General features: G+C 36.4%; 1 protein-coding gene and 1 long non-coding RNA gene across 3 annotated transcripts in view; one reads left to right on the top strand and one right to left on the bottom strand.

The window, feature by feature from the left end:
* Nucleotides 1–884: 884 nt before the first annotated feature.
* On the bottom strand, nt 885–2,052 carry LOC131737389 (uncharacterized). The gene is made up of 2 exons (XR_009329003.1): nt 1,749–2,052; nt 885–1,181 (listed from the first exon to the last, which is right to left on the bottom strand). It is a non-coding gene; the product is annotated as an uncharacterized LOC131737389 (long non-coding RNA).
* A 6,512-nt stretch (nt 2,053–8,564) lies between these two features.
* The window catches only part of LOC117411304 (sestrin-1-like), a 66,377-nt gene continuing 63,927 nt past the window's right edge, over nt 8,565–11,014 (top strand). The window contains exon 1 of one of the 2 annotated variants that reach the window (XM_034018600.3): nt 8,565–9,844. In XM_034018600.3, coding sequence (XP_033874491.3) covers nt 9,530–9,844 — 315 coding nt within the window. In that variant the 5' untranslated portion in view covers nt 8,565–9,529. The remainder of the gene's footprint in view (nt 9,845–11,014) is intronic. The other variant, XM_034018599.3, reaches the window with a different exon arrangement.

The following is an 11,014-nucleotide window of genomic DNA, read 5'->3' as shown; positions in this document are numbered from 1 at the left end:
GATACCTCAGGTTTGCTTCATCATTTCTGATTAGAAAAGGACATGTATTATAATTACTCACTAAATGTAGGAAGAACAGTGCCAAAAGAGTTAACTAAAGGTGTTGTAATATATAGGTCTATTTAAAAAGTTAGTTTGAACCAAAATACTGTTTAAAAAATGCAGGATAAAATATATATAATATTGGTACTTCAAGAGAGGCGGTTTAAAAGTTGTTGAAGCTATGTACAGGAATTAATGAACTTCATTTCTGCTGTCCTGACTGTTCTACAGATCTTGGTTCAGATATTCAAACTACATGTAGAATTTATGAAACAGTTAAACAAATATAATCTATGGCATTTTTTTATTGTTATTCCACTGAAAAGCCAGTTAAAAGAAATGTTTTTCAACAGCAGTCTTTCTGAGCTATTAACATACCACTTTCAGACAGAGAAAAGCAGCTAATAATATTGAAGACACTTGCGATGGTAAGTGTGAGCCATGGTATCAGGCACTATACAAACTATAATTAAATTAACCATGCCAACCTTTTAGTTATAGAGAAGAGATAACTATGTGATTTGTTGTCTATAGCTAAAATTAAGAACAAGTTTGTTTTATTTCTGTGTGGTCCAGTGGTTAAAGAAAAGGGCTTGTAACCAGGAGGTCCCCAGTTCAAATCCCACCTCAGCCACTGACTCATTGTGTGACCCTAAGCAAGTCACTTAACCTCCTTGTGCTCCGTCTTTCGGGTGAGACGTAGTTGTAAGTGACTCTGCAGCTGATGCATAGTTCACACACCCTGGTCTCTGTAAGTTGCCTTGGATAAAAGTGTCTGCTAAATAAACAAATAATAATAATTTCAGGGAAGCAACAATATAATTGAGCAGCCACACAAAAGGTCCACCAGTTACCATCAATTATAAAACATTTATTATCCCAACAGTTAAAATCAGGTTTTAAAAAAAAATTAAACAATCAATTAGCATTATCCCATAATACATTAAATGGAAAAATACAGAACACACAAAAGAGACAGTATATGTAAACAGGAGTCCAAATGATAGGTAGTCTCTTTCCAGGGCTCAGTCTGTAAAGTCCATCCATTCAAATAGTCCAAACCAGTAAAGGGTGTAGCAAACAACAACTACAGCAGATGTTCGGAAAAGGGAGGGGGCAGGGCGAAAGCAGGAAACAATCTAAAAAAAAAATAAAACGCAAAACCAACGTGTACTTTCAGTGATAGAAAAAAAAATTATATTTATATATTATATATATATATATATATAACTTTTGAATAAAAAATAAAAAAGGAAAAAAATCCAAACTTAAAACAAAAAAAAAATAATAATAAAAAAACGCAAAACCAAGTGTACTTTCAGTGATAGAAAATAAAATTATATATATATATATATATATATATAACTTTTGAATAAAAAATAAAAAAAGGAAAAAATCCAAACTTAAAACAAAAAAAAAATAATAAAAAAAAACGCAAAACCAAGTGTACTTTCAGTGATAGAAAAAAAATTATATATATAAAACTTTTGAATAAAAAATAAAAAAGGAAAAAAATCCAAACTTAAAACAAAAAAAAAAATAATAATAAAAAAAACGCAAAACCAAGTGTACTTTCAGTGATAGAAAAAAATATATATATATACAAACTATTAAAAAAAGGAAAGGTCGCAATTAACTTTGAAGAGGGGAGTAAACGAATCCCTCTCCCTTAGATAGCGAAAGCTATGACTCAGTCTCTTAGCTACCGGCTCACTCAGCCGCGCTCTGTGGTCTCGTTGATCACTGCTCCACGGATCCAGCTGTCAGCCTCCCCGTTAGTGCGAATGGGCCCTGGTCGTCCCTGCTTCGGTCGGTCTTTGTAGTTGCAACCCAGAGACTCAAGCAGCCGGATACCCCAGCGTACTGGGTGTCTACAAAGTCAAATAAATAAATAAATAAATCTCTTTTGATATCGTTCCTGAGTTACCCGTTTTTTTCTGTGCCTTCCTCTCTCTTCTCCCCCCTCCCCCCGTATTAGGCATAACAAGGCAATTTTCACATGCTGCAGGTTGTCCAGTTAATTATTCAATTACATCAATCAGGTGCACATTAAAACGAATATCAGATGATTTTTTTACACAAAAAAAAAAAAAAGAAAAATCACACACACAACGTATATAACGAAAAAGACGTTAAACTCAACAATCGTGCAGTTAAAATGACAATACTCTATTATTATTATTATTATTATTATTATTATTATTATTATTATTATTATTATTATTATGCTTTTAACAGGCCAATGGTTTGGTCGATTCAAACCTGTAATAACATCCTTCCTAAAACCATTTGTCTCAGCATGTGTATCACTAGAACCTGAAGGTTTCACTTGGTTCTGCAATTTAACTAACACATATAAAACAACCAAGGTTTGTAGTCTTTTATGTTCATGTGATTCTGTAGCACTATGTACTCTGCAGAACATTCAACAGGCCAATGGGGAATTTGGATGTTCATGGTGTTGGAATCCAGATCAGATGGTTCAGAGGGGAAATGGCTTTCTCAGCTACACCACAAAAGAAGTCAGAGAAACTTCATTAGTGATTCAATGTATGCAGCAAATAACAGAGGCATAAGGCATGGTGTTAAGGTTGTGACTCCATTATTGATGATAAAATCTTTTGACATCATTAAAGGGGTTGCAGTTGATTACATGCACTGTGTTCTGTTGGGTGTTACACGATACATGTGTAATCTCTGGTTTGACTCGATCCATCATGATTTACCATGCTACATTGGTAACAGGGTCAATGATGTTGACAGACGTTTAAAAAGCATAAGACCACCAAACAACATGCACCAGCTTCTTCACTTAGCTGAAGCAGCTGAAAACTGGGGTCCCCCGTGGGCCACTTCAATCTGTATGTTTGAAGCAGGTAATCACACATGATTTGATCTTTACAGAGGAACACAAGGTGTTTGTGGCAAAGTGGTTAAGAATCATAATGTCTTTCTGTCACAGTGTTCCATACCAAATAGCTAGAACCTTTGTAATATTCAGACATTTACCCATACTGGCAAAACAACACCTTGAAAATACACCTACTGCTGCCACTGAATATTTTGTCAATTCATTGGGTATTCAATGGTTAAAAAAGCTGGAACCTCAAAGTTTCACCAATTTTTAAAATCTTCTTCTCTGAAACCGCTTATGGTAGAGATGTGAAACTTGGTGAAATAGACTACCATCATGTCCTAGATTTACAGTTGTTCAAGAGAAATCGATCGGTCACATGGTTTGGCGGCCATATTTAATTTGTCGAAAATATTAAATTGGCCTCTGAAAAACTAGCTTATAACTCCGTAGAGAGTGAAGATAGGGTCATGGTTACTATGGAACACATATAGGAAACCATATATGCTCTACAAAAAAATGTCCTTGTCAGTGACCTTTGACCTTTCCTAAAGGTCAGATTATAAACTAGCTTATAAAATCAACACCATTGCATGAAAACTCACTAAACTTGGTAAGGTGGTAGAGGCCTTTGGGAAGTTGTGTCAGAGCGAAAAGGTCACAGTTCACATGGTTTGGTGGCCATATTGGATTTTTCGAGAATTTTGGACAATTTAAAAAAATGTTCTTCTCTGAAACCACTGATTGCAGAGATCTGAAACTTGGTGCAATAGACTACCCTCATGTCCTAGATGTATGGTTGTTCGAGAGAAGTTGATTGGTCACATGGTTCGGCAGCCATATTGGATTTGCAAAAAACATTAAAACGTCTTCTTCTCTGAAACCGTTATGCCGATTGAACCGAAACTTTGCATACATAGCCATGGCAAGGTTGTCTATCAAGTTTGTTCAATACATGTCTCTACATAAAAAAACATGGCTGCCGTGAGCCTATCAAATTTGAGCTATGGTCATATTTGCACTTATTGCAGTATTCATTTAAGGTATAATGTTGTAGACTCATGAATCTTCATAGAGTGGTGGTAGAGGCCTTTGGGAAGTTGTGTTAGAGCGAAAACAAAGGTCATAGGTGACATGGTTTGGCAGCCATATTGGATTTTTTATGGATTTTGGCCAAATTAAATAAATCTTCTTCCCTAAAATCAGTTATGGTAGAGATGTGAAACTTGGGGCACAGACTACCATCATGCCGTAGATATAGATTTGCTCCAGAGAAGATGATTGGTCACATGGTTTGGTGGCCATATTGGATTTGTGAAAAATATTCTGACTTTTTCTATGAAACCGTTATGCCGATTGAAGTGAAACTTTGCATACATAGCCTTGGCAAGGTTGTCTATCAAGTTTGCTCAAGGCAAGTCGCTACATGAAAAAACATGGCCACCTCAAGCCAATCAAATTCCAGCTATGGTCAATTTGCACATATTTGCATATATTGCAGTATTTATCTAAGGTAGAATGTTGTAGACTCATGAATCTTCACAGAGCAGTGGAGACCTATGGAAATTAATGTATGCTCTATTAAAAAATGACCTTGATCTTGACCTGTCATTAAGGTCAAATGTAAAACTAGCTTATAACTCCTCGGAGAGTGCAATTAGAGTTATGGTTACTATGGAACACATATATGCGCTCTCAAAAAATGCCCTTGCCTCTGACCTCTGCTAAAGGTCAAATGCAAAAGTTGCTTATAACTCCTTTGAGAGTGCAGACAGTGCCACAGTTACTATTGAACACACAAATTAACCCACATATGCTCTATCAAAAAATGTCCTTGCCCATGATCTCTGACCTCTCCTAAAGGTCCAATAAAAACTAGCTTATAACTCCTTACAGAGTGCAGATAGGCTAATGTTTACTATGAAACGCATATAGCAAACCATATATGCTCCTATGGTACAATATAGATAGTGTAATGGTTACTATGGAACATATCTAGGAACCCATATATGCTCATTCAAAAATTGCCTTGACCCTGACCTTTGCCTTCTCCATAAGGTCAATTGCAAAAGTAGCTTATAACTCCTTACAGATTGTAAATAGGGTCATGATTACTATAGAACACATACATGGGAACCCCATGGGACATTTCCATAAGGGAAGTGGCCCAGAAAGCCGTGATTAAGTTAACTAAGTCTACAGGAAAGTGCTACTATATATATATATATATATATATATATATATATATATATATATATATATATATATATATATATATATATATATATATATATTAAGGTTTAGCTCTTTTTCTATCTCATCAAAAATAAAGGTTAATTGATACTCCTGTCAGGTAGGTGGTGTTAGTAAGTCCCTGATGGAGGAGTTTCTGTGCCAATAAAGAACAAGAACAAGAACACATACCCTACGGCTAGTTTCACATACACAGATGTGGTTGTTGTGGATTACCTTACCTAAATTAACATTGAGTTGTCCAAGACTAGTGGTAATTAGGGTCTATGAAACTAACCGATGAAGTTAAATGTGCATCAAAGGGAATTTCAAGTTTCAGATGGGTTCAACAAACCTGTTACAAAGGGAGTGAATCTACTGTGCAGAGGCCTGTAATGCACTAGAAAAGAGTCAAAGATAAAATAAAGTCTGTAAAACTTTAGGGATAAGGTTACCATATGACTCCATGTACACTAGGACAGTTTGGTACAGTTCAGGCTTTTCAATTCACACCCAATACATTCTGGTAGTGTAGTCTTGCTGTGAAAGGTACCTGAGACAGGTGGTGCATTGCAATGTAAATTGAAAATCCTGAACTGTCTCGAACTGTCCTAAAATAATGATAAGGAAGTTGTTATGCTAATGTAAGCTCTATATAGTTCCAAAGCATTAAAAAAAGTTTCACAGAACCAGATTGAATATAATTTTACAAATTTGCTGTGGTATATGATGCCTAACACAGTAAAGTATAATGGAAGACTAAACACTACCATGTAGTTTAGTAAAGTATGGAAAAAAAGACAAACTGCAAGAATACTGTGCATATTTTACATATTATTTTCTATTATGCAGTGAATACACCAGCAAATACATCCTGACTATTAGAATTGCACAGCATGCTTTATGTAAATATTTTGCAATACAGTATTTTCTAAAGTAAATAATTAACAAACAGAAAAGGCTGATAAAATCTGTTGCACAAAAACAGTGACAGTGTTGAGAAAAAATCCCCAAGTTAGCCACCCAGGCATTACAGGCTTAAAATTTGGAAAGTGTATTGGCAAGAATGTATAAGTTTGTATTCCTCTTCATATCTCACTTCCTCTTTCATGGGACAGTGCAGTCTACACTTGCTGTGCTGATTCCCGTGCATCCTTGCATACACTAGCCATCTGCTAGTCCAGCTGTCTTATACCAGAGAGCATAACATGCTCTGCAGTCTGACTCTGTAAATCTCCAGTCTGCTTCTGTCAAGACTGCCGAGTAGCACAGGCCTGCCCAGATGGTCTGATTGAGAGCAATCTCTGTACCAGCCTTCATCAGCATCATGAGACTAGTGAGCTTTCCATTGGCAACTATTTCCCCTATCCCAAAATAAACAGTCCTCCCTCTCTCTCTCTCTCTCTCTCTCTCTCTCTCTCTCTCTCTCTCTCTCTCTCTCTCGAATGGTCACGTAAATAGAATGCCATGCCCTTGCTGTGCCATAGTAAAATATGTTTATGAATTTTACAAGCAAATATTGTACATTATAATTATTCATATAATCGGAGACAAATACATGCATGTGTTTAAAAATACATCAAAATACATCAATGCATTTCAGACAAAAATTCAGAAACAGTGGAGTTTGAGAGTTTTTCATACAGTAACTGCTGGTATGTGTCAGAAACAGCACTGTCAAATTACAATCATATAGCATACTGCACAGCAAGTAAAATCAATCTCTCTCTCTCTCTCTCAATTCAATTTAAATGTGCTTTATTAGCATGACTATATTACAAGTATTGCTAAAGCAATTTATAACAATACAACAATTAACTGGCATATATATGGGCAGCAGTGTGGAGTAGTGGTTAGGGCTCTGGACTCTTGACCGGAGGGTTGTGGGTTCAATCCCCAGTGGGGGACACTGCTGTTGTACCCTTGAGCAAGGTACTTTACCTAGATTGCTCCAGTAAAAACCCAGCTGTATAAATGGGTAATTGTATGTAAAAATAATGTGAAATCTGTATAATGTGAAATAATGTATAATGTGATATCTTGTAACAATTGTAAGTCGCCCTGGATAAGGGCATCTGCTAAGAAATAAATAATAATAATATGAACTAAACATTACTAAACATTAAACATTACTAAAACATTTCCCTCTCCTTATCCTTCACATTCCCTCTCTAACCTATTTCACCATTCCTTTCTCCCTCTCTTCATCCTTCCTTCTCCCTCCCTCACCCTCTTCCTTATATCCCTTCCACTCCTTCCCTCTTTCACCCTCCCTTACTCTCCTTCTGTCCTTCTCCGACTCTCCATCCATCTCCCTCCTTCCCTGTCCCTCACTCTCAGTTATGGTGTGAGGTGTTCACTGTGTGTCCCTCAGGCTGTGACAGATCTCTACGTACTGGCCAGTGTGGATGTCCTCCCCCAGCAGGACTTACAGTCTCTGTGTGTTGGGCATGTTTGGGAATTCTGGGACAGAACTGCAGAATTTACAGAAAATGTCCCTTGTGTGTTTGTATTTATTAGTGTATTAAGAAGTGCATCTGTCTCGACCTCTCTCCCTCTCTCTCTCTCTGCCACAACCCTGTCTGTCTCTTTCTAATGTAACATGATTCTGCTGCAGTGTCACTTACTGTGTTACAGATAATCAGGTCCCACCGAAGCCTTACTCTTTGTCTACAGGGTCCACTGTTTGACTTCCAGGTTTCAGTGTGTGGGGGGAATAGGATGGGGGTATGCAACATTTGCAGAATTGTGTAAACAAACTATACTGTCAATAAAGTTTGCTTTTTAAATCCTCTTCAGTCAATTTTTTTTTAAAACTGTTTATGTAAACTCTGTGGGGTACAAAAAGTTGCCCTGATGACAGTAAAAGATATACAGGAAACGTAACATGGTACATTTATTTAAATACAGTTAATATAAGCAGTCACCAAGTCATAGAATTGTTAAATACAAAATTGCATATTATGGTTGTATAACGTTGCAACTGTAACCGTATATTATTAATTAAAATATGGGCTAACATACTGTTCAGTAACGGCAGTTACGACAATAGCTGTAACTGTATTCTTGACAAAGGGCGTGCACATCACAGATGTTCTGTTCATTTTCAGATAAACAACCTAGCGTTGAAAAGGTGGTCTGGAATGGTTAACTGCAGTTCTGCGTGCCTTTCGGGAGTTGTAGTGTCTGTCAAATCTATACCGCGTGCCTTTATAGTTATACAAAGGAATTGAAAGGCTCATGAAACACCAAGTCCCAGAAACCAATGTGGGTTGCCCCAGTCATTACCAACCTTCAAATCAGAAACAAAGCAGCTGTATACATTTATTTTATTGGTTGAATGTCATTAACGGTACGCCTCTATCATGGACTGAGTAGTTGATTGAGTGGTTGGGCTGTCAATTAAAATGCAACCTGCTGAATAGACTTGGGAAAGGTTTGCCGGTGCAGAAACAAGATTTACAGCAGCAGGATACTTATAGGTTGGAAGATGTAGGTTTAAATAATTAATGTTGTAAACAGTCAATTGGAGTTGTGTTGTAGAATGTAAAATTTGAAAGTGCCATGTCTGGTTGATAACATTAATAATTACTACGGTAAAAGAGATCGTATTAGCGAACAGCTAGCTAGCGGTTTACACTGCAGAGGCTGAAAATCCTGATGTTCAGCGGGGATTGTGAAAAGAAGATACCTCCAGATTCCTTACTTTTTGTGTACGAGTTGCAGTGCATAAAACATACACTTTGTCCAACTGTATTTTCAATCGCGGTGTTATTCTACAAGATACGGCGTGGACAACATAAACAATACATACTCCATTTGAAGCAAATATAACAAAATGGCAACGTTATTTGTAACGTTTTTCGATTTGATAAACAAGTGTCACCACAGTTAACAGTAAAGTTTTGACGTTTTGCGTATTATCACTGGACATTAGTGACTGGGGAGAGAACGGATTTGTGCTAAACACAGGACTTTAGGAAACAAAAGAAGAATTTATTGGAACGTTCCTCGAGTTTTCCTTGCTTGTCAAATACATTAACATAATAACTAATTTACACAACTGAAGACGGCGCATATCACAAGAGAACTGTGCATTGCTGCTGAACTAGAACTATTGGCAATTATGGAGTGGTCGTTGTTCTAAGAACAGATCTGATACATTTAACAGTGTTTAACAAATAACTTTTTCAAATTTGAAATACGTTAAAAAAATATTTTACATATATTTTATTAATTAATTATTACATAAGTGACTTGGGTGTCGAGTGTGGTTATATGCATTATTAACCAGTATCGATACTGAGTTAGAGAACTTTAAAAAAAAAAAAATTCCTTGCAAGTTGCATTAACTAGTCTGTTTATGGAAGACACAATTTAATACATTTGAGGCACAAAGTTATGCAATACTGTGTTAAATACCTACAATATTGTAAGTTCAGTATGGATATATGCGAGGGTGCCGGTATGTGGGATGGACTGGGGAGCAGAGACACAAGGTCCAGAGAAATGTCAATGGAAAACATAAGTCAAGAAGTGCTGCGCAGAGCTGAAAAGATAGGTCCCATTAGTAAAGAAGTCCTTCAACCACTGCGATCGCCTGTCAGCTCTCCTGATGGCTTGAACTGGATGCTGGCCCGGCTGCTGATGTTGTCCCGGAGGTGTCCATATGCTGACGTCAGAGAGAAGTGCTTATCCGTGCTGCAAATCGTGCAGGTAGGTTAACACCTTGTGCAAGGGAAAAACACAGAAGTTGGAAATAATTTTAAAACTGCAACACTTGTCCAGTGATTTGTGTGTTCCAATTATGCCTAAATTAGTATAACATTGTGGACTGTCTCCAGTATTACAAAGATAAATAATGTTTATTTGCAAGTACATTATCGTTACATCACTGTTAATTCAGTGTAATATACATAAATACATATTATGAACTTAATATAATATAATGTACATATTATGTACTTTAGAAAATACAAAAAAAAAAACAAACAAACAAAAAAAAAACAACATTTTTTCTGGGTGAAAAATGTTTCTGAACTCCAGATTAAAAATCACTGCTGAAGTCTGCAGTTTACAAGTCTGATTTGTTTTGTATCTCTGTTGGATAGATATACAGTATTGTCGTTTTGTGAGAGTTTGCTTTTGTTATGACCACTGTCATAGTTCCATAGTCGAGTCAGGCATACACTGTAACAAGTATGTGTGGGTGTGAACCCGTCATTTAGAATCGTCCTGTTGTTTCCTGTTAGTATCGGGTACAATTGACTCAGATATTTTCTGTGAATATTTGCTAGGGTAATGTGTTTGAGTAGCCTTTCATACTTCATTAACTAGACAAAGAGAAGGATATGTGACACCTTTTACTGGACTAACTAAACAATAATCACAAGCTTTCAAGATCTCAAAGGTCTCGTCAGGTGAAAGTAGGAAAGAGAGATTGATGTTTACATTCAAATGTGGCATCAGAACTTTAACAAAAAGAACCCATTTGAATCACTACAATTCTAATGCAAGGAAAAAAGCTGTGTTGAAAAATAAAACAACAGGATGAGTGGCTGCATAATAAACAATAACAATAACAATACCAAAGACAAAATAAATACATACTTTATTAAAGAAAGGCATTTTAAATGCATACAGGTTTTTTTTCGGCCAGGCATTACATGGCTTTGAGTCACATGCTCTCACTTTGAGATTTATTTATTTTTCTGTAAGCTCTCTAAGCCGACATGATACTAGAGGAATCTTATGAGACCGTGACCTTTCAAGTCTCTTGGCCTGCTCTGTGCAGTAGTATTAAAGCAGGTGGAAGTCAGTATTTTATATAAGAGCTACAGGATGCCTTCTGAATGATAACAAATCATAAAATGCAAGGAAAAGGCA

The sequence above is a fragment of the Acipenser ruthenus genome, chromosome 6, assembly GCF_902713425.1.
Source record: "Acipenser ruthenus chromosome 6, fAciRut3.2 maternal haplotype, whole genome shotgun sequence".
NCBI lineage: Eukaryota > Metazoa > Chordata > Actinopteri > Acipenseriformes > Acipenseridae > Acipenser > Acipenser ruthenus.
Note: the sequence above shows the minus strand (reverse complement) of the source record. Positions and strands in the feature narration are given on the sequence as shown.